Source organism: Euleptes europaea, chromosome 15 (genome assembly GCF_029931775.1).
Source record: "Euleptes europaea isolate rEulEur1 chromosome 15, rEulEur1.hap1, whole genome shotgun sequence".
Lineage (NCBI taxonomy): Eukaryota > Metazoa > Chordata > Lepidosauria > Squamata > Sphaerodactylidae > Euleptes > Euleptes europaea.
In genome coordinates this window covers 581,684-605,298 of record NC_079326.1, presented here as the reverse complement: position 1 = coordinate 605,298, position 23,615 = coordinate 581,684, and the positions used below count along the sequence as shown (strand labels likewise).

The following is a 23,615-nucleotide window of genomic DNA, read 5'->3' as shown; positions in this document are numbered from 1 at the left end:
CCTGCCGCCGCCCCGCGCCTTCTCTGCGGCCTGGGAGCGGCCAGCGGGGCCTTCCTGCGTGCAGGCTTGCCCCACGGCTGCCACCACCGCCCCCCCGCCGGCCCCCCGCGCCTTCTCTGCGGCCTGGGAGCGGCCAGTGGGGCCTTCCTGCGCGCACGCAGGCCCCACGGCCGCCACCGCCGCCCCCCCCGCCGCCCCCCCGCGCCGTCTCTGCGGCCTGGGAGAGGCCAGTGGGGCCTTCCTGCGCACAGGCAAGCGCCACGACTGCCACCGCCGCCCCCCCGCCGCCCCCCCGCGCCGTCTCTGCGGCCTGGGAGCGGCCAGTGGGGCCTTCCTGCGCGCACGCAGGCCCCACGACCACCACCGCCGCCCCCCCGCCGCCCCCCCGCGCCGTCTCTGCGGCCTGGGAGCGGCCAGCGGGGCCTTCCTGCGCGCAAGCAGGCCTACGGCCGCCACCGCTGACCCCCCGCCGCCCCCCTCGTGCCTTCTCTGCGGCCTGGGAGCGGCCAGCGGGGCCTTCCTGCAAGCAGGCAGGCCCCACGGCTGCCACCTCCGCCCCCCCCACCGCCCCACCGCGCCTTCTCTGCGGCCTGGGAGCGGCCAGTGGGGCCTTCCTGTGCACAGGCAGGCCCCACGGCCGCCACAGCCGCCCCCCCTGCCGCCGCCCCGCGCCTTCTCTGCGGCCTGGGAGCGGCCAGCGGGGCCTTCCTGCGCGCAGGCTTGCCCCACGGCCGCCACCACCGCCCCCCCGCCGGCCCCCCGCGCCTTCTCTGCGGCCTGGGAGCGGCCAGTGGGGCCTTCCTGCGCACAGGCAGGCGCCACGACCGCCACCTCCGCCCCCCCGCCCCCCCCGCGCCTTCTCTGCGGCCTGGGAGCGGCCAGTGGGGCCTTCCTGCACGCACGCAGGCCTACGGCCGCCACCGCTGACCCCCCGCCGCCCCCCTCGTGCCTTCTCTGCGGCCTGGGAGTGGCCAGCGGGGCCTTCCTGCGTGCAGGCTTGCCCCACGGCCGCCACCACCGCCCCCCCGCCGGCCCCCCGCGCCTTCTCTGCGGCCTGGGAGCGGCCAGTGGGGCCTTCCTGCGCGCACGCAGGCCCCACGGCCGCCACCGCCGCCCCCCCCGCCGCCCCCCCGCGCCGTCTCTGCGGCCTGGGAGAGGCCAGTGGGGCCTTCCTGCGCACAGGCAAGCGCCACGACTGCCACCGCCGCCCCCCCGCCGCCCCCCCGCGCCGTCTCTGCGGCCTGGGAGCGGCCAGTGGGGCCTTCCTGCGCGCACGCAGGCCCCACGACCGCCACCGCCGCCCCCCCCGCCGCCCCCCCGCGCCGTCTCTGCGGCCTGGGAGCGGCCAGCGGGGCCTTCCTGCGCGCAAGCAGGCCTACGGCCGCCACCGCTGACCCCCCGCCGCCCCCCTCGTGCCTTCTCTGCGGCCTGGGAGCGGCCAGCGGGGCCTTCCTGCAAGCAGGCAGGCCCCACGGCTGCCACCGCCGCCCCCCGCGCCTTCTCTGCGGCCTGGGAGCGGCCAGTGGGGCCTTCCTGCAAGCAGGCAGGCCCCACGGCTGCCACCTCCGCCCCCCCCACCGCCCCACCGCGCCTTCTCTGCGGCCTGGGAGCGGCCAGTGGGGCCTTCCTGTGCACAGGCAGGCCCCACGGCCGCCACAGCCGCCCCCCCTGCCGCCGCCCCGCGCCTTCTCTGCGGCCTGGGAGCGGCCAGCGGGGCCTTCCTGCGCGCAGGCTTGCCCCACGGCCGCCACCACCGCCCCCCCGCCGGCCCCCCGCGCCTTCTCTGCGGCCTGGGAGCGGCCAGTGGGGCCTTCCTGCGCACAGGCAGGCGCCACGACCGCCACCTCCGCCCCCCCGCCCCCCCGCGCCTTCTCTGCGGCCTGGGAGCGGCCAGCGGGGCCTTCCTGCGTGCAGGCTTGCCCCACGGCTGCCACCTCCGCCCCCCCGCCCCCCCCGCGCCTTCTCTGCAGCCTGGGAGCGGCCAGCGGGGCCTTCCTGCACGCACGCAGGCCCCACATGGCTGCCCCCGCCCCCCCCGCCGCCCCCCTGCGCTTTCTCTGCGGCCTGGGAGCGGCCAGTGGGGCCTTCCTGCACGCAGGCAGGCCCCATGGCCGCCACCCGCCACCGCCTCCCCCCCCGCCGCCCCCCTCGTGCCTTCTCTGCGGCCTGGGAGCGGCCAGCGGGGCCTTCCTGTGTGCAGGCTTGCCCCACGGCCGCCACCACCGCCCCCCGCCGCCCCCCCGCGCCTTCTCTGCGGCCTGGGAGCGGCCAGTGGGGCCTTCCTGCAAGCAGGCAGGCCCCACGGCCGCCACCTCGGCCCCCCCACCGCCCCACCGCGCCTTCTCTGCGGCCTGGGAGCGGCCAGTGGGGCCTTCCTGCGCACAGGCAGGCCCCACGGCCGCCACAGCCGCCCCCCCTGCCGCCGCCCCGCGCCTTCTCTGCGGCCTGGTAGCGGCCAGCGGGGCCTTCCTGCGCGCAAGCAGGCCTACGGCCGCCACCGCTGACCCCCCGCCGCCCCCCTCGTGCCTTCTCTGCGGCCTGGGAGCGGCCAGCGGGGCCTTCCTGCGTGCAGGCTTGCCCCACGGCCGCCACAGCCGCCCCCCCTGCCGCCCCCCCGCGCCTTCTCTGCGGCCTGGGAGCGGCCAGTGGGGCCTTCCTGCGCACAGGCAGGCCCCACGGCCGCCACAGCCGCCCCCCCTGCCGCCCCCCTCGTGCCTTCTCTGTGGCCTGGGAGCGGCCAGCGGGGCCTTCCTGCGTGCAGGCTTGCCCCACGGCCGCCACCACCGCCCCCTGCCACCCCCCCGCGCCTTCTCTGCGGCCTGGGAGCGGCCAGTGGGGCCTTCCTGCAAGCAGGCAGGCCCCACGGCCGCCACCTCGGCCCCCCCACCGCCCCACCGCGCCTTCTCTGCGGCCTGGGAGCGGCCAGTGGGGCCTTCCTGCGCACAGGCAGGCCCCACGGCCGCCACAGCCGCCCCCCCCGCCGCCCCCCCGCGCCTTCTCTGCGGCCTGGGAGCGGCCAGTGGGGCCTTCCTGCGCACAGGCAGGCCCCACGGCCGCCACAGCCGCCCCCCCTGCCGCCCCCCCGCGCCTTCTCTGCGGCCTGGGAGCGGCCAGTGGGGCCTTCCTGCACGCAGGCAGGGCCCTGCGGCTGCTTCCGCCTCGGGCCTGCGTGCCTTCCCTGCCGCCGCCTCCAGCTGATCAGCGGGCCTCGTCCTCCCGTTGAGTAAGGGGTTCAGGGGCTCTTCTCCCTCCCCCCTAGGGTGACGCTGGGGTCAGGGTGGGTGTGGAGGGCCTGGGAGGGGGTGGTGCTGGGGTCGGGGTGGGTCTGGAGGGCCCAGGAGGCCGGGCGGGAGGGCGACCTGGGGCAAGGGCATTGTGTAAGCCGACACTCGGCTTATACACGGGTGCCTAATTTTTCCCCATTTTTGGGGTAAAATTAGGCATCTCGACTTATACGCGGGTCGGCTTATACATGAGTATATACGGTAGGTTTATTGTAGCTGTGAGAGACAGAATAACAACAGGAAAATACCCAGAAACCCAGAAGACAAAAGTCAGAGATTGATGTGCATTGTAATGAGTGAAATAAGTATTTGATCCCCTATCAACCAGCCAGATTAGGGGTAGGGTTAGGAGTAGGGTTAGGGTTCTGCTGTCGACAAAAGCAATCAATCCATCAGATTCCAAACTAGCCACCATGACCAAGACCAAAGAGCTGTCCAAGGATGTCAGGGACAAGATTGTAGGCCTGCACAAGGCTGGACTGGGCTACAAGACTATTGCCAAGCAGCTTGGTGAGAAGGTGACTGTCAAGGAGTTCCAGCCCTCAGTGCCTAGCTCCTAGGAGTGGGAGGCTCCTATCTGGGTCAGAATGCAGACAACCTTGCCACTTGCAGGGCACCTTGCCAGCCTCCCCCAGGCAAAGGGTCCCAAATAGGCAAATAAATAAAAGCTGCTGCTCAAACAAGATGCTACACTCAGAGAGCTTCCCCTCTGAGTTTAGCGGGTAGATCTTCCACCAGCCCTTCAAAAGGATGACACTTAGCAGAGCCTAAGGGCAAAGCTTCTGCCAGCTATTTAGCACCACAATAGCAAACTCCCCCCTGCAAGTTAGAGACCCAGCGGGGGGGGGGGGTTACTTCCAAAAGAGATTACAAAATACAGTAGCAAGCCAAAGGTTTCAGGCACATAGATTTAGCTTGGAACCACCAAAAAGCAAGAAGTCACAAACGCCAATTTAAAGGCTAACAGGTTTATTAAGAAGAGTGCAGTTTTACAGCAAAGATTCAGTGAGGCAAGTAAGCAAAAATAACAAAGCTTATTCTAACTATACATTCAGCTTAGGCAAGTTTGGTAAAGCATTCAAGAGCATACAATACCAGTTCCACAAGAGGTTTCAAGTCAGCAAAGGTTGGTTGTTTCGAGTTTCAAATCATTCCATCATAGGTTCCCCCTAAGAGGACAAGAAAAGCCAAGTGATGGTGAGCTCAGGGAATGGACCAGCCATATCCCAAATGAAACATGTTCTACAAGGCACCATGGTCTACTTTTATGCTAGAACTTCAAAGGCCTGGCCACAACCAATGGAAGATCAAACCATAATCATAAACCATTGGTTGATTGGATTGCAAATCATGTTCAGCTGGCCATGTCAAGAGTGCAGTTTGACTCTGCAGTATCAAAGGAACCTGTGACATGTCAGCCAAGATAAGAGTGATTTGTTGCTAGGGAGACAAATGTCCTTCAGATGTCCCCAGGATGAGGCAGGAAGGGAGTTGGTGATCTTTTGCAGCTGAGTGTAATCTTCACTCCCTAAATACCTCTCTCAAAAGTGAAACCTTTCTCACGGTTGTAAAAAGCTGTAAATTGCAAATTAGCCAAGGCCTGGTTTCCTGGCCTCCCAGCATTTTATATCGAATCATAGCAGGCCTCAAGCCTGAACCAATGTTTTCAGGACACAAAGGAATCATGGGAGTCATGTTCCTTTACAGTGACAACCCTAACCCTAACCCTGTCAACCTCCCTGGGTCTGGGGCTCCATGCAAGATCTCAACTCGTGGAGTTGCAATGATCATGAGAACGATGATGAAGCAGCCCAGAACTACACGAGGGGAACTTGTCAATAATCTCAGGGCAGCTGGGACCATAGTCACCATGAAAACAGTTGGCAACACACTACGCCATGAAGGACTGAGATCTTGCAGAGCCCGCAAGGTCCCCTTGCTCAAGACAGCACATGCACAGGCCCGTCTGCAGTTTGCCAATGCACATCTGAATGACCCAGAGGAGAACTGGGTGAAAGTATTGGGGTCAGATGAGACCAAAATCGAACTCTTTGGCATCAACTCAACTCGCCGTATTTGGACCCCAAGAACACCACCCCCACCATCAAACATGGAGGGGGACATATTATGCTTTGGGGGTGTTTTTCTGCTAAGGGGACAAGACACCTTCACCGCATCGAAGGGACGATGGACGGGACCATGTATCGTCAAATCTTGGGTGAGCACCTCCTTCCCTCAGCCAGGGCATTGAAAATGGGTCGAGGATGGGTATTCCAGCATAATGACCCAAAACACACGGCCAAGGCAACAAAGGAGTGGCTCAAGAAGAAGCACATTAAGGTCCTGGAGTGGCCTAGCCAGTCTCCAGACCTTAATCCCATCGAAAATCTGTAGAGGGAGCTGAAGGTTCGAGTAGCTACACATCAGCCTCGAAATCTTACTGACTTGGAGAGGATCTGCAAAGAGGAGTGGGACAAAATACCTCCTGAGATGTGTGCAAACCTGGTGGCCACCTACAAGAAACGTCTGACCTCTGTAATTGCCAACAAGAGTTTTGACACCAAGTACTAAGTCATCTTTTGCAAAGGGATCAAATACTTATTTCACTCATTATAGTGCACATCAATCTCTGACTTTTATCTTCTGGGTTTCTGGGGTTTTTTCCTGTTGTTATTCTGTCTCTCACAGCTACAATAAACCTACCATTAAAATTATTAACTGATCTTTTCTTCGTCAGAGGGCAAACGGGCAAATTCAGCAGGGGATCAAATACTTTTTCCCCTCACTGTAACTCTGCTTAAGGATAGCAGAGTGTTTGTCTGTCTCTGCCAAAGTCAAAATGGCTGTTTTTTTCACACATCTGTTATTCCAGGTTCTGACGGGCACTTAAAAGTGCCCTCAGTGGGTCATTTCCTAAGCATTAGGGCACAGTGAAAAATATTAACCTTATTTTACTATAGGGCTCTGGCTCCCACTAGGTACAGCACAAACAAGGGACCACCAGGTGCCGACCAAGCCCAAAGTGATAGACCCATTCCTAGTGATCAAGCTTACAACAGTATACAGCGTGAGCTGGGGGTCCCTTGCTCATTGGGGTTAAAGGCAATGCAAGTACTAGCATGGTTCATCCCCAACCATGATGAAACTAAAGTTTTGGGGTTTGGCTTGTGCCCTACTGTCTTGCAGAAAACCACCCACATGAGTGACCATGTATGTCTTGCTCTCCTCGCAGCTGCTCTGGGTCCTTCTTTGGGCTACAATCCTGGGGTTGCTCTGCCAAAGACTGGCCATCCGGCTTGGGGTAGTTACAGGCAAGGACTTGGGAGAGATATCCTATTACTACTATCCCAAGGTAAGTAATTGTAGAGCATCTGGCTGTCATTTACTATTAGGAGATATTATCTAAACTAGCTGCAGCTTATTATGTTCTTAGGAATGGGAATAACTATGGTCAATTCAATAGCTACCATACTACTGGGTTATAGATAATTGTAAGCTATTTTGTACCTGTCTATGGATTTAATTTCCTCTAGTCTAATGTTCATCTCTCAACAGCATAGGGTGATTAGTTATAACAGTTGACATGTTCTGTTGCGAGGCACTGTGTGTGGAGCAAGCACCTGGTAAAACTTGTGTGAATCCATCTTAATATTTTGGAGCCACATAACTACTGTGTGGAACACAACTGAACTGAGGGAATGTGCTGCTCAACATTAGGATCATAGAGAAGTCTTAAGGCACTGGTTATGCTGTCCAACAGCTTATTACAATATGGTTCTGTTTGCTGCAGGTCCCACGTGTTCTGCTCTGGATCATGATAGAAATTGCTATCATTGGATCTGACATGCAGGAAGTGATTGGGACAGCGATTGCCTTCAACCTTCTGTCCTCTGGACGGTAATCATCTCCATTCTTCTATAGGACATGTATGGGAGAGAAAGGCTGTATGCATCTCAAAGTCATTGCTTGACTACTGTAACACCAAATCCATGTTGCACTGGAGTAGATATTAAGTTTTTTAAGATTATGGGGTAATGGTAGCGATTGGGATTGACACACGACAGCACCATCTTTGCCTTCTCTTTATTCAAGAGTCAGGAACAGTTTATAGTGAGAAATCCACTCAGAAGTTGGTCCAGTTAAGGGACTAAAATGTACCTATAGGATTGGATTAGGACATTTTAAATCAGAAAATCACAAGTGTTTTACTCAGGGAATGACAAAAACAGAAGAAACGGAGTTGCTTTAATAGTGAGGCAAGATGTACCAAAGGCAATCAGGAGCTATGATACAAACTCTTACAGGATGTGAGATAACAGAAGATCCGGTTAGATATCTTGGAATATACATTACTGGGAAAAACCTCACATTGATAAAAGACAATTATTTCAAACTGTGGTTGATAATACAGCAAGACTTAAAAAGATGGACTAAACTTAATTCATCATGGATGGGAAGGACTGCAGTTGTAAAGATGAACTTGTTACCAAAGCTATTATTTCTTTTTCAAATGCTCCCAATTCAAATTGAAGATAAGTCACTGAAAGAATGGCAGAGACAGATTAATAAATTCGTTTGGGCGGGAAAGAAACCAAGAATCAACTTCAGAATTATGCAAGATGAGGTGGACTTGCTTTACCAAACATTAAGCTTTATTACCAAGCGGCTGGATTAGCATGGATAGAGGAGTGGATTAAGAAGCCAGATCAAACAGCTTTGAATATTGAGAAGGGAATCTGGACCAAAGGATTTCATTACTATCTATGGAAAGCTAAGAGTAAAGAAATTTTTGGAGAGAAACATGTTATTAAAGATGGACTAATGAAGATATGGCTTAGAAATAGAAACAGACTGAGTCCGACGCCCCCATGAATAATGTCCCCCATGGATGCATATTTGTCTAAGGGGGGGAAGAAGAAAGTAGATATGATTATATACCAAGATATGTTGAATGACCAAGGAGACAAAAACATGGAATGAAATTAAGATGAATAGAAACATTGACTGGCTGACTTATAATCAAATGATTATGAAAGCACAACAGGATCGTTCATTACAGGGTATGATAAGAAAAAACACAGAATTTGAATATTTAATTAGTAAGGAAATAGATCATATTTTGGGGGAAATTTATAAACTTTTACTTAAAAATGAAACAAAACAAGAACAAGTTAAGACATGCATGATAAAATGGATGGAAAATTTTAAAAAGAAGGTAACTTTTCAACAATGGGAAAGACTCTGGACCAAATCTATTAAATTTACGGCTAGCAATAATTTACGTGAAAACTGGTATAAACAATTTTTCAGATGGTATATCACACCAATGGACATTAAAAAAATGGGATGAGTCATATGATAGCCGCTGTTTGAAATGCAAAGACATAGACAGAACATATTTTCATATGTGGTGGATATGCAAGAAAGTTAAGAAATTTTGAATACAAATCCATCAAGAAATGCAGAAAGTTTTAAAAATTAGATTCCTGCTGAACCCACAGATCATGTTATTAGGAACTGAACCTGATAATTTGGACAGAAACGCGGGAGAACTATTTGGCTATATGACAACGGCAGCCAGAATAGTACTGGCAACATTGTGGAAACAGGAAGATATTCCAGACGTGGAAAGGTGGCAACAGAAAATGGATGAATTTGTGGTGATGGCCAGATTGACTAGTTTGATGAAAGAGAAGACAACTGATGAATTTCAATGAAAATGGGAAGGTTATTTAGATTATGTACAACAAAAGGGATAGATTGTTAGAAGCAAAATTTAGACTATATAAAACTTAATAATTAAAATACAAGGAATTTATTATATAAATTACAAAGATAACATAGAAGACTTTTGAGATGTAAGATGAAACAGACTCCCCAAAGGAGTATAAACTTTATGAATGTATGTGTGATTATGTTTGTATATATTGAAAATTTTAATAAAACGTTTTTTTTAAAAAAAAGGAGCTATGATGCAAAGTCTGACTGAATAATATCAATCAGACTTCAGGAAAAGCCTATCAACATAAGCATCATTCAGATTTATGCCCCAACTACATGCTGATGAGGAAGAAACTGGAAGTTTTTACGCAAGTGTTCAGGAAGAAATTGATCACACCTAAACAAGATATGCTGATTATCATAGGTGACTGGAAAGTAGGAAACAAAGCAGAATCAAATGTAGTTGGCAGATTTGGGCTAGGAACATGGAATGAAGCAGGAGAACGACTCATAGAATTCTGTGAAGACAACAATTTGTTCATTGCAAACACGTTTCAGGCAACCAAATAGACAATTGTACACAGGGACATCACCAGACGGCCAGTATAGAAACCAAATAGATTACATAAGTGGAAGCAGAAGATGGAGAAGCTCTATTCTTTGGGCAAAAACAAGACCAGGAGCTGACTGTGGTACAGATCATGAATTGTTAATATCGAAAATCAAGATAAAGCTTAAGAAAAACACCAAAACGTTCATAGCACCAAAATACAATCTAAGCAATATTCTTGAAGAGTTTAAAGACCATGTAAAGAACAGATTTGCATTACTGAGTTCAAGTAAATGTAAACCAGAAGAACTATGGGTGGAAACTCGAAATATTATCAAGGAAGAGTATGCAAAGACTATTTCTGTAGCCAACAGAAAGGAAAAGCCTTGATGGATGTCTGAGGAAACTCTTAAAATTGCCAAAGATAGACGAGAAGCAAAAGTAGAAGGTGACAGAAACAGAATCAAAATCTAAGTGCAAAGTTCCAGCGACTCGCACGTAGAGACAAAGAGAACTATTATAATAACCAAAGTAAGGAAATAGAAGAGAACAACAAAAAAGGAAGAACAAGAGATCTGTTCCACAAGATCCAAGAAATCAAAGGGAAATTTAAAGCATGGTTAGGCATGCTGAAAGATCAGCATGGAAATACATTAACTGGACAAAATAAAGAAAAGGTGGGAACAATACACTCAAGAATTATACAGAAGAGATGAAAGGATGACAGATTCCTTCCAAGATGAATTTTTTGAAGAAGAACCTATAGTTTTAGAAAGTGAAGTGAAAGCTGCACTGAGAGCAATTGGGAGAAACAAAGCACCAGAAGCAGATGGGATATCAATAGAACTATTCCAAGCCACAGAAATGAAGTCCATCAAAATATTGACAAGAATTTGCCAACAGATATGGAAAACAAAACAATGGCCCACAGACTGGAAACGATCCATTTACATTCCAATTCCCAAGAAAGGAGATGTCAAAGATTGCAGCAACTATCGGACCATTGCATTAATTTCTCATGCAAGTAAAGTGATGCTCAAAATGTTACAGCAAAGGCTGTTACCATATATGGAATGAGAAATGCCTGATGTTCAAGCTGGTTTCGGAAAAGGAGGAGGCATTAGAGATCATATTGCAAATATGTGTTGGTTACTGGAGCATACCAGAGAATTTCAAAAGAAAATCAGCTTGCGTTTCATAGATTACAGCAAAGCTTTTGACTGTGTGGATCACGAAAAGCTATGGCTGGATTTTAAGGAAATGGGTGTGGCACTACATCTGATCATTTTGATGCGCAAACTGTACTCTGGACAAGAGGCCACAGTTAGATCAGAATATGGAGAAACAGAATGGTTTCCAATTGGCAAAGGTGTTAGACAAGGATGTATTTTATCTCCCTAGCTCTTCAGTCTATATGCAGAACATATAATTAGGAAAACTGGATTAGATTTAGATGAAGGTAGAGTGAAAATTGGAGGGAGGAACATTAACAATTTGAGATATGCCGATGATACTACATTACTGGCAGAAAATAGCGAAGATTTGAAATGACTACTGCTGAAAGTTAAAAGCGAAAGTGCTAAAGCAGGACTACAGCTGAACATCAAGAAGACAAAAGTAATAACTACAGGAGACTTACATAACTTTAAGGTTAACAATTAGGAAATTGAAATTGTTGAAGACTTTCTATTCCTTGGCTCCATCATCAACCAATAGGGGGACTGCAGCCAAGAAATCAGAAGGAGATTGAGACTGGGAAGGGCAGCCATGAAGGAGCTAGAAAAGATTCTTAAGGATAAGGATGTGTCACTGGCCACCAAGATCAAGTTATTTCATGCCATCGTATTCCCTATTACTATGTATGGGTGTGAAAGCTGGAGAGTGAAGAAAGCTGATAGGAAGAGACACATTTGAAATGTGGTGTTGGAGAAGAGTGTTATGGATACTGTGGATGGCCAAAACAAAACAAATCAGTGGGTTCTAGATCAAATCAAGCCTGAACTGACCCTAGAAGCAAAAATGACTAAACTGAGGCTATTGAATTTTGGTCACATTATGAGAAGACAAGAGTCATTGGAAAAGACCATCATGCTAGGAAAGGTTGAGGGCAGCAGGAAAAGAGGAAGACCAACAAGAGATGGATTGACTCAATAAACAGCCCTCAATTTGCAAGATCTGAGCAAGGCTGTCAAAGATAGGACATTTTGGAGGACCATGAGTCGGATGCGACTTGACGGCACTTAACACACACACGCATAGGCCTGCCTTATGTTCCCTAGAAAGATTCTGTTATTTCCAATAACATCACTCAGTATGGTCAATCAAAAATTCCCAAAACAAGGGACACAGTAAAGATTTGCTCCCCTACATTTAAAAATGTACAGAGAGCCTAACCGTTTTCCTCTAAAGTTGAAGTCCCTGGTAGGCTGAGCTCCCTGGCTTCTGGCCTTTTTCTGGCTGAGCTCCATGGTTTTATACTGCTGGTCAGCTGTTGAATTTCTGCTTGTCAGCTTAAGAGAAAAAGGAGCCCTGTCAGAAACATGGTCTCAATTAAGTGGGTGTCAGAAAAGTCCAGAGTCTGAAGGAATTACAAAACCTGCAACCTTCTTTTTAGACCAAGATATTTGTTTATGGTAGCAGAATGCTGATTCTGCCCTAAAATGTTACTCTTTACATTATCAGCATGTAAAGCCTCTTTGATTTCCTGTCTGCAGCATCCCTTTGTGGGGCGGAGTCTTGATCACCGTTGTGGACACTTTCTTCTTCCTATTCTTGGATAAATATGGTATGTATTTCAGAAGGAAATCAACGACTTGTGACTATGCATGACCAAAACAGACAATTAAGTGTCCAAAGGTTGTGGTATAGAATCCTAGAATCATAGAGTAGGAAGGGACCACCAGGGTCATCTAGTCCAACCCCCTGCACAATGCAGGAAACTCACAACCACTTCCCCCCCCACACACCCCAGTGCCCAGAAGATGGCCAAGGTGCCCTCCCTCTCATCACCTGCCTAAGAATCAGCATTGCTGACAGATGGCCATCTAACCTCCTCTTAAAAACCTCCAGGGAAGGAGAGCTCACCACCTCCCAAGGAAGCCTGATCCACTGAGGAACTGCTCTGTCAGAAAATTCTTCCTAATGTCTAGACGGAAACTCTTTTGATTTAATTTCAACCCGTTGTTTCTGGTCCGACCCTCCAGGGTGGAAGAAAAAAGAGGGGAATGAAACCCAACCTAAAAACAAAAGCGGGTACCCGGGGTTGGGTGAGAGGAAAATTTATGTAAGTCTATGTGGAAATATTACAAATATATTTTATTAGAAGCGCTATACAGATTTTTAAATTCTTTAAAAGCATTAAAATGGCACAATGGCCAAACTTAAGGTTGATATCTGTAACCACAAAGCCAAACGTGTTTCGGCTTCTAGGGCCTTCATCAGTGGTTAGTTAAAACCTTTTCTAAAATCTGCACACATATATAGAAATACAATGATGTGAACCAATACAAAGACAAAATACAAAGTACAAACAGTTTAAAACCCAACCAGATAAGTGAATATGTTGTAAAGTTTATTCTCAATTATTCAAACAACTGGTATATTGGGTTTTTGTTGTAGTATTGTATAGTATAAGTCTCTCGTATATTTTGTGTGCAGATATCAACCTGGTGAAGCAGTCACCAGGAGGTAAAGGTCCCAAAATTTCAGCGTAGCTTGATAGGACCCTTCTTGCAAGAACCCCCAAGTTTTGTAAAGATTGGGTCAGGGGGTCCCGAGATATGGGGCCCGGAAGGGGTCCCCCCCCCAAATCGCCCACAGGAATAAAGGCATTAAAAACACATTCACACCTTTCCGTGGCTCCAGGGGGGCATGTTTGGAGGTAGAGGCCCCAAACTTTCAGCGTAGCTTGAGGTGACCCTTCTTGCAAGAACCCCCATGCTTGGTGACGATTGAGGCAGGGGGTCCCGAGTTATGGGGCCCAGAAGGGGTCCCCCCACCCATCTACCCATTACAGCCTTTAAAAACACATTCGAGTTGGGCCGTACCATTACCCCGGCCTGGGGGTCTGGTCTGGTGGTTGCCTCGGCAGTTGGGCCATACCATTACCCCGGCCTGGGGGTCTGGTTGCCTCGGCAGTTGGGCTGTACCATTACCCCGGCCTGGGGGTCTGACTAAAAGGCAATTAATCCCGAGTTATGGGGTCCCCCAATCCACCCATTGGAATGAATGGGAACAGGCAATCCTTAATGTGCATCTAGACAGCGGCAAATCCAAGGCAAAACCTCTCATGCCAGAGAGTATGTGTGTGTGAATCTGCTAGAATCGTATTGGATAGGATTACTCCTGAGTCCTCCCAGTCCCTGCTCCTGATAGAAGAAGACATCCACAGTAAGACCCATTTGGGGGCTTTTCTCTATAATTCTCTATAATTTTTTTCCTGTGTGTGTGTATGTGTGTGGGGGGGAGATTCTGTGTGTGTGTGTGTGTGTGTGTGTGTGAGGGGGGAAGCCAAAGGGGGGGTTACCTGTTCTGCTGGGGTGTGGGCTTGATTGCCTCTGTGTGGGACTGTGCTTTCTACTGTTTTCACCGGTTGCCAACTTCATGTGGAGTTAACTGTGGGTCAGTGAGTCTCTCTCTGGCTGGCTCCTATTGTTTCCAATGGGCTGTGCAGCCGCTCCTGTTGTTTCGAATGGGCTAGCCTGGTATTCGTTTTAGTACATCCCCTGTAATGTATTTCAGTGGAGTCATTGCAAGTCAAACGACATTCCCCTCTCCCATTATCTTCAATGGGCTGGGCAGCTTCTCCCATTGCTTCCAATGGGCTGACCTGTCATTCATTTTAGTATATCCCTTTTAATGGCTTTATTCCAATGGGCAGATGGGGGGACCCCTACCAGGCCCCATAACTTGGGCCCCCCTGACCCAATCTTAACAAAACTTGGGGGTTCTTGCAAGAAGGGTCCCCTCAAGGTATGCTGGGATTTTAGGATCTCTACCTCCAAACATGCCCTCCCAGAGCCGTGGAAAGGTGCGAATGTGTTTTTAATGCCTTTATTCCTGTGGGCGATTTGGGGGGGGACCCCTTCTGGGCCCCATATCTCGGGACCCTGACCCAATCTTTACAAAACTTGGGGTTCTTGCAAGAAGGGTCCCCTCAAGCTACGCTGAAATTTTGGGACCTCTACCGCCAAAAATGCCCCCCCCCCGGAGCCGTGGAAAGGCACAAATGTGTTTTTAATGGCTTTATTCGGCCGAATTTTTTACCGAACTTGGTGCCGAATTCCATGGATCCAAATCGGGGGAGTTCGGACTTTGGCATTTCCCAAATCAAAATGGGCCAAATTTGCCAAATCCGAATTTTACCTAATTTTTTTTCCAACAGCCCTACTTGACGGCACTTTACACACACACAATGAGAACTCAGGTTAAAAATTATTAAAATGTGAAGTGCCCCTGATCCCCTCTTGCAATGATAAAGCTTCATTCTGTCTCATTCTTTCCCAGGTCTCAGGAAACTGGAAGCCTTTTTTGGTCTTCTCATAACAGTCATGGCAGTGACATTTGGCTATGAGGTAAAATCACACAGCTTCATGTGGCATGGACACCTATCATCCTTCATAAGGTTCTGTGTCTGGCACAAGCACATAAGAAAAACCTATCTTCAGTGGTGTCCCTTCGGGTGCCTTCAATTCAGAAAAGCCTACATGAAAGTAGCATCTGTCCCTCAGTTATTCAGAGGTATTCTGATGTTGCCTTTGTATAGAGCTGTTCTAATTAACTATTAGCCACGATAGGCCCACCACTCATGAATTTGGTCACTATTTCTAAAAAGTAATATAGGAGAGTGGACCATCACTGCATCTTGTGGTGGAGAAATCCAAGAGCTCATGATGTATCCAAATAGCAAATACCTGAAAGGTTTTCTACATGTAGTCAGATATCAAAGAGATGCTCAAACAATGGAGGTAATTTGCCACAAACTAAGAACTTCTAATCTTAGGTATAGTTTTGCCACTTATGACATGTGCCAGTGGCAGCATACAATCTCCCATCCTTCAGACACATCTGGAACAGCCATTCTGCCAACTCAGCTCTGGTGGTATGTCCAGCACAGTCACACTATTCCCCTTCTAAATTCTGTACTGCCCTACTGTTCTTCCCATATCTCTGGCCTCCAGTTCCCTTGTAACCTGTCACATATGTTCCCCACATCCTAGTTGCACTTGATTTCACCTGAAGTTGACTCCTCTGCTCACATCCTCACATTACAGTCCCCAGCTTGTAACTGTGGCCCCTCCCCTTTCTTTAGTGGTGGCCATTTTGGAGACACAAGAATTGGTGAAGGAAATCTAACTCCATTACCTGAGGAGGGCATGTGTGTGGCTCCTTCTCTGCAAACTGCCTGTTGAGCAATTCTCCATTTTTTCCCCTGCAGTATGTGGTGGTGAAGCCCAGCCAGAAAGAGGTGGTGAGGGGGATATTCTTTCCTTACTGCAAGGACTGTGGCCAGGAGGAGCTTCTGCAAGCTGTGGGTATTGTTGGAGCCATCATCATGCCCCATAACATCTACCTGCACTCCTCCCTTGTCAAGGTCAGTGGCTGGCACAGAGAATGAAACCATGCAGATCAGCTCCCCATGTTTCCAGGTCTTAGAGGTCACCCTCCATGACTTCAAACCTGTCCTCCAAATTACAACTGAAGCTGTGGCATAGTAGGATTACATGCTTGCAAGGCAAGGAAGAGCTTTATAGAAGGTAGGGAAATATATCACTACTGTCAGGATGAGGTACTAGAGGAGAGAGAGGAGCTAGTTTTCCCATAGAGATGGTTACTCATTAATACAACAGTTTAGCATCTGGCCAGATGTATATGGACTTCTACTTGGAATTCATATTCTATACTGTAAATTGCTTTATAATTTCTGGAAATGGTGGACAGGAATAGTTCCTGCCCTGCTGCAGGTCCTTCTCCTTCTTAAGGTCATTTAGGGACTTTTCCGTACGACCCTTTTATTGTGCAATTAATACATGCTTCGGTTCTTGTAGGTTATCTGGGCTGTGTGACCGTGGTCTTGGTATTTTCTTTCCTGACATTTCGCCCGCAGCTGTGGCAGGCATCTTTAGAGGAGTAACACTGAAGGACAGTGTCTCTCAGTGTCAAGTGCGTAGGAAGAGTAATATATAGTCAGAAGGGGGTTGGGTTTGAGCTGAGTCAAACCCCAAACCCAACCCAACCCCCTTCTGACTATATATTACTCTTCCTACACACTTGACACTGAGACACTGTCCTTCAGTGTTACTCCTCTGAAGATGCCTGCCACAGCTGCGGGCGAAACGTCAGGAAAGAAAATACCAAGACCAATGTCACACAGCCCGGATAACCTACAAGAACCAATGAACTCTGACCATGAAAGCCTTCGACAATATTTTAATACATGCTTGTTGCACACCATCCTCTTGTCTTCTGTTCATTAGGCTTCATTAGGGTTGCTGAATATAATGGATTGTTATGCTCCAGCATTAATTTGCAATGGCATTTCCCTGCTTGGGTAACACAATCTAGGACTTTTTGAGCCCGTGGGCACCTTGGGAATTCTCACACTGGTGGCAGGGGGCACAACTACAAAATGGCTGCCACAGGAGGCAAAGCCACAAGGGGGAAGCCCAAGTGCAGGGAAGAAGGGGGGGTAAGTAAAAAAATACACTGGAAAGAAGCGTGAAAGAGAATAAAGCCAGCACTGTGGTGGCAGCTTCAACTGAATCAATGTTACTTTGATCTGCACAGGCAATCAGCTCTCCAGTAACAAATCAAAAGCCCTGCTGGGCAGCAGCCCCACCTGGCCCCACCCACTTTCTAAAAACAGTGGGTGGGCACCAGGAAAGGAGGCAGCAGGTTCCACTCTTCTTGGAAAATCACTGCAAGATGGGCAGCCCATCCCTGAGGGTCAGGGAGCTCTGCCACAGAGGGAAGAGGTGCGGTCACAGTGCAGGTAGGCAGGCTTCTAAGGGGTTTGGAGCAGCATGGGATGGCGAGGAAAATAGAGGGAATTTTGAAAACAAAGTATCGCTACTTGATGGCGGCGCGGTGGCGCATCCATGAAGGCTGGGCGGAGCAGGAGGCCTAAGCTCTTCAAGGCCAGCAGCCAGAAGAGGGGCCTCATGGGGCGGGGAGGAGCGTTGGCCGGGAGTGGGAGAGGGTGGGCGGCGATGGCTGCCAGATGTTTCCACCTCCTCTGTGTAGATTCTAGCAGGAATGGAGGGGTGGAGTGGTGGCAGCAAGAAGTGCCTGGACAGGACAGTCCCCATTAGTGAGCGCCAGTTTGTGTTGGGACAGGGGCGGGATGCACCTCTCCAGTCTACCCAACCCATGTGGGCCAGTGATGGCTTTCTGCCCTGACAGCTCCTCAAGACTCTCCCGGCCATCTCAAGAGACTTGGCAACCCTGAGGTCTTGGACCCAGGAATCGGGGGACCGGGAGAATGGGAGGCTAATGACTCCGGTGGTGGCATGGGGGCCTCCCATGACCACGTGTAGGTGCATCACTGTCAGCATGGTGGGGGAGGGGGGAACAGCAGAAGGGGGGCTGCCAGAGTGCGAGTCAGGGTCTCCAGGGACCCCAGCACTCACATATGCCCCTCTGCCATTGTCTGGGCCATGGCAAACATTGTGGACAGATGGCCTCTGGAGGCAGTCATCTTGGCCACCAGCCTCACCATCCAGCGGTCTGCCTGATCGGTGGTCTCCTGCCAACTCTCAGCGGGCCTCCAGCTGCTCTCTCTGTGTGGTGGCCCACATGGAGAAGAAGGTTGGGGGAATGGGTTGCACAGGCCTGGGGCCTTGAGCTCTTGGTCCAGGGGCGGCACCCCTCCCTCTCATTGGGGGCTGGGCCTTGTTCCAGCCCTTGGGCCTCAGTGCATCACTCCCCAGGAGTGGGGGAGCAGGGTGGCCAAGGGTCGCCTGTCCCCTCCATTTCTGCCACGAACAGCCATTGGAGGTGACTGGCGGGGTGGTTAGTGATGCTCCCTTGGGCCGAGGGCTTGGAGATGCTGGATAGCTGGTGCCTTGAAGGTCACTGACACAGGTGCTGCATCTGCAGAGAGTGGAGTCCTATGAAGCATGGCCTTCCCTCTAGCAGTCTCCCTCCCTGAAGGGGCCGCCTCTTACCTGGGTTCTGTGGCTCCATTGTAGGTGGGTCCGGGTCCCTGATGACATGCAAGGTCACCTCCGTGGGCTTCTCTCTGGTCCTTTTCACCCTTAGGCCCACAGGCCGGCCACAACATAGGCCCACTCCTGCTCTACGCTGATCCGCCCTCGCAGAGATCCAGGTTGCTGAGGGGGGGGGATGTCCTGACTTGAGAGGGCCTGGCTGTGGCAGAGATGGCATGACTACCAGGTGACGACAGTGTGGCCTGGGGATCATCCTGGAAGTCTCGTGCTGCAAAAATGTGGGGTGGGGATTAAATCGGCCGGGGGGGGGGGACAGCCTCTCACCCCCAGTGTTGCACACCACTCAGAACCTCCATGCCTTTTCCTGCTACCAAGACAGCAGGAATGAGAGCCCTGAACATGCAGTCTGGACCCTCCAGGCCTGTTGTGAGAGTGTGCTCGAAGGCGGCCCCTTGTGCCATGAGATGCCACACCAGTTTTTTTGCCCGGCCATAGGAGTCATTCCAATGCTTCTGGCACAAGGCTCCTGTACAGGCAGCAAGGCCGAGGGCAGACACCCATCGGACTGCATCCTCCCCAAACTGTCACCGTCGCACCTGTGTGGGCATGCAGCAACCCTGGGAGATTGCGATGTAGGCATTCTTGGCGACTATGCCGAAGAGCAGCACTTTCTCCATGTCAGACCAGTTGGGCCTGCAGCATGGCCTCCTCCCAGATGGGGATGTCTCCACCATGTTTGCTGGCTGCCTTGGGAGGGGGGCTGGGGCTGGGCCAGAAAGGCCAGCTGGGAGATAAGGCCTGCTTGCTCTCCTCCGCAACCTTGGTGGCATGCAGCTGTGGCGTGCGTGGGAGAGGGCACTTTTCCACTGCTATTGTCTGGCCCCTCAATACAGGTCTGGCCTTCTAAAAGGCAGCAGCCTGGCTACCAGCTTCCCCCCCAGCCCTATGCCCATGACTGGAAAAGAGGCCAGCGGCGGCTGTCTGTTCAACTCCAGACTGTGCCAGATCTTTCCCGCCCCTCTGCAAGGCAAGCAACTCCAGACTGTGCCAGCTGGCCCCTCTGCAAGGCAAGCAACAAGCAACTCTTGGCCGCTTGAGAGTGGTTCATCTCCTGCCAGCTCTATATGTGTGCTGTCGCCAGAGGTGGGCCCGCAGGTACCGCAAATGCATCAGCACTCTGCGTCTGTCAGACAGCTATTGCCTTGACTGATTCCACCAGGACAGGGCCGCCACCCAGATGATTTGTGAGAAGGTGGCTCCCGCCCTGCAAGGGTCGCTTCCAGGGTCCTGGCCCACATCAATACTGCAAAAGGTTCTCCTGTCCTTGTGTTACCTGGCAACTGGTAGTTTCCCAGGGGGTCATCACCGACATCCTCAAGGTGTCCACCTCGTCGGCCTGTCACTGCTTCCAGGCCTTCCTGGACATCATGGTGGCCATCATTCGCCACCATGTCTGGTTCCCCACTGAGGCCCTACCTCTTGACCCCCTACCTAGTTGAAGAGCCCGCAGATTGAGCCATCTACAGCTGAGTGCCCAGCAAGACATTGAGAGGGCTTTGGGCAGCTCAAAATGAGATTCCAGTGCCTTCATCACACCGGGGTGTGTGTGTGCCATGCAATGCAATCCAAGCAAGTTGCCAAGCTATTTGCTTTGTGTGCCATGCTTCACAATATCACCATCTGTCAGGGTCTGCCTGACGTCAACTGAGATCCTACCAAGGGACCTTGGGAGCTGTGTCCTGACGGCCCCAAGGAGGTAGCCATCAACGGGGGCCAGAACCTTCCCATTCACCTTGCCTGAGAGTGTGTGCACGAAGCACTGTGACATGATCTCCAGGAGGGGGGTGGCCAACCACGATCCCCCTGCCACTACAAATGCAGGCCCCTAAAGAGATGGCTTGCAAGGGGCCATGCCACCCCAGAGGGCAATGCCGAAAGGCCACCACTGATTGTGGTGACTGATCCCCCCATGAAGGCATCTGCCAAGCCAATGATTGCTGTCCACCTTCAGCCGGGAGGCTCTCATTGGCCTCAGAGAGGCAATTGACCCCCGCCGCTGATGGGGTCAGAGGCCTCCTCAGCAGATGGGTATTCCTGCAGTGATGAGGCCTTTTCCTCAGTCATCTGTGCTGCCAAGGCCCCTAACTACATTGAGGAGAGGGCAAGGAGGTGGCTGTGGAGCTAGATGGGGTGTTCTATGCCTGGGCAGGGTCTGGAGGAATAGCCCCATCAATGAGGAGGTCCATTTGGGGGCTGAGCCTGGCAGGGGAATGTTGCCCTCTGATGCTCTGGCACTGAGCTGGAGGCCACAAAGACCCTTGTGGCTCACTGAAGGCGAAACTCCCATTCGCAAAGAGGGGGGCTGATGAGGCCAGGCCATTAGCAGCATGGCTGTTGCTTCCCATCACTCCACCCCGCCAAGACCATGCTAGGGGGCTGTCCCAGCCCACAATCAGTTGTGCGACTTCTGACATTCACAGGTGGCCCATGACACCTGAGAACTCACCGTTCCTCCGTGTGGCCACACTAGCATCTTCCCCACCCCCTCCTTCTTACACCCACCATTTCACTTGGACCCATTTCGCCAGGTCCCATCCTGACAACCTATGTCCCACATGAAGGAAACCAGAGGCCAATATACCGGGAATGCAGTCTTTATTGTGGGGAAAGGTAGGGAAGGGAAACAATATGCTGGTGGCCCCTCCTTGGTGGGAAAGGGGTGGCCAATTCCATGGCCACACCAGATAGAGGTGGTGGACTCAGTCCCAGTTCCTTCTGGGGTGCTCCCTGGCCCTCCAGATAGTTGTTGCAGCCGCCACCTGGAAAGCAGAGAGAGAGGCATGGTTGTGATGCTAAGTGAAGGTGGAGGCAGCCCGGTCTGGGCGCTCTGAGGGACAGTGGGGGCATGCAGCCAGACCACCCGCGGTCCTGGTAGTGCCTCCACAGAGGCCCCAACAACCCTGGCATGGCCTCGCGTGCATGAGGCCATCCTCATCTCCTGGTGACAACCCAACCCCCTGGGAGGCAACAGCATCTCTCCAGCTGGCCGGCTTCTTGTACCTGTGTTAAGAGAGAAAGCAGAGGGCGATGGCCCATGGAGGCATGTGTCCAGGAAATGCACCCAGTCCCTATACCGGTCAACAGGCTGCTGTCGGGTCGGCTGGAGACAAGTGTGGGTGTCGGGCAATGGGGAGCCAGAATGGGCCAGAACAATGAGTCAAATCTCAGAGGGTTATCAGAGGTCTGGGACTTGGTGCAGGGGAGCCACAGAGTGCCAGCTGGCCCCTCTGCAAGGCAAGCAACAAATAAATGGCCACCTGCGTTGGGCTGAGGTTCCGGGGCTCGGGAACCATTGGTGGGTCCCAAGCAGGCTGAAGAACCTGAGGGTATGCAGGTTGACCGGGGATAGGCTCCAGCCATCCTGTGCCTGTGTTGGAAGCTTGCGACCCGGGCCCCTGAGCCAGTGGAGACATCGGCCGAGGAGGCTCCTCGCCAGCCAAGATGCCATGACTGTGGTTCTGGCTCAACAGGTCGGGGTCAATGTCTGGCTGCATGGGGTCCCCCAGTGGAGAGGATGGCCAAGGCATCGGATGCTGGACATTGCGATGGTCAAAGGTGTGGGTTGCGTGAGAATGGGCACATATGAGGTGCCCACTCCCAGCCGCGTCTCCACACAATGGGGGCGTGGATACCAACCTCACATGACCCCATTGGCCCTGTATTGACTCGGGAAACGCATTTGGCTAATGGGAGTGTGCCTGACCCAGAGGTGCAGCTGAGATTGGGTTAGAGGGGCGCTAGCCACGTGATTGATCCCAGTCGACCACCCTCACCTGTCAGTGGGCCAGCTGCACGGGCGGCGTCTGCACTATCTCCGCCAACTACCTGTCTAGTGCTGTCAAGGAGGGGGAAGGGGTCTCGGCCCTTGCTGGAGTGGCTGGGGCTTGGCCATGTCATGCCATGCCAGTCGGTAGGAACTGCGCGTGTTCCAGGGACCCCAGCAGCGTGCAGCCCCTCTGTGCTCAGCCAACATCTGCCTAAACAGCAGCACCAGCAAATTGGTAGAGGGTGTTAAGGCCGGGCTGCAGCCTTGGGCCTGATGAGCAGAGAGATGAGGGGCCACCCACCCATCAGTCAGGTGGGATGGCCGGCGCAGGCCTCACGACCATGGTGGCCCTGGACCAGACAGTGGGAGAGGGATTGGAGTGATGAGGAGGAGTGGGCCAAGGACCCCTGGACCATCCCCCCAACACCAGGTTGCTCTGGCAGTCTGTCTTGCTGAACCAAGTGTTGGCTGCCCTGACATGCAAATAAGGCGGGTCTGGCCGCATGCAGGAACTTGGGCCTACTGGCCACAGCCATATGGGGTGTGGGCCATCTCTTCCCACCCCTGCCCTTCCAGCTGGCCCAGTCTTTGGGATGTGGCCTCAGAGCGTCAGCCTAAGGGCTGTTCCCAGTACCCCCAATAGGCCTGGCGAGTCCTCCACATGGATGGGACCTGCTTATCTGGGGTCCCGGCCACATCCACCACAAATGTTGCCTCCGACCTCGTGTGGCCCTTTGGTTCACCTCGGGGAGTGGCATGGCAGCATGGCATGCCGCGCAAGGCTTACCTCTCAGATGGAGGTCTGGTGCAAGGTGCCTCTTTTGAACGATTTTCCACCCAGCTAGTCCCCCCCCCCCCGGGAGAGCATCCACTTCCTGCTCTCCACCATTGGCCGGCCACCTACTCGGATTCAACAGCTGCCAGGGCGATGTGGGTGGGGCTCTCGCTGGCTGACTAGTCTGGTCGGGTGGGGGGAAAGCTACATGGGTTGAAATTAAATCAAAAGAGTTTCAGTCTAGACATTAGGAAGAATTTTCTAACAGTTAGAGCAGTTCCTTAGTGGAACA

At 52.4% G+C, this 23,615-nt stretch overlaps 1 protein-coding gene across 1 annotated transcript in view; it reads left to right on the top strand.

Moving 5' to 3' along the window:
* The window catches only part of SLC11A1 (solute carrier family 11 member 1), a 133,110-nt gene that overhangs the window by 76,874 nt on the left and 32,621 nt on the right, over positions 1–23,615 (top strand). The window contains exons 4-8 of the mRNA XM_056861354.1: positions 6,517–6,636; positions 7,075–7,181; positions 12,270–12,340; positions 15,061–15,128; positions 15,992–16,147. Of these exons, the coding sequence (XP_056717332.1) occupies positions 6,517–6,636; positions 7,075–7,181; positions 12,270–12,340; positions 15,061–15,128; positions 15,992–16,147 (522 nt within the window). The remainder of the gene's footprint in view (positions 1–6,516; positions 6,637–7,074; positions 7,182–12,269; positions 12,341–15,060; positions 15,129–15,991; positions 16,148–23,615) is intronic.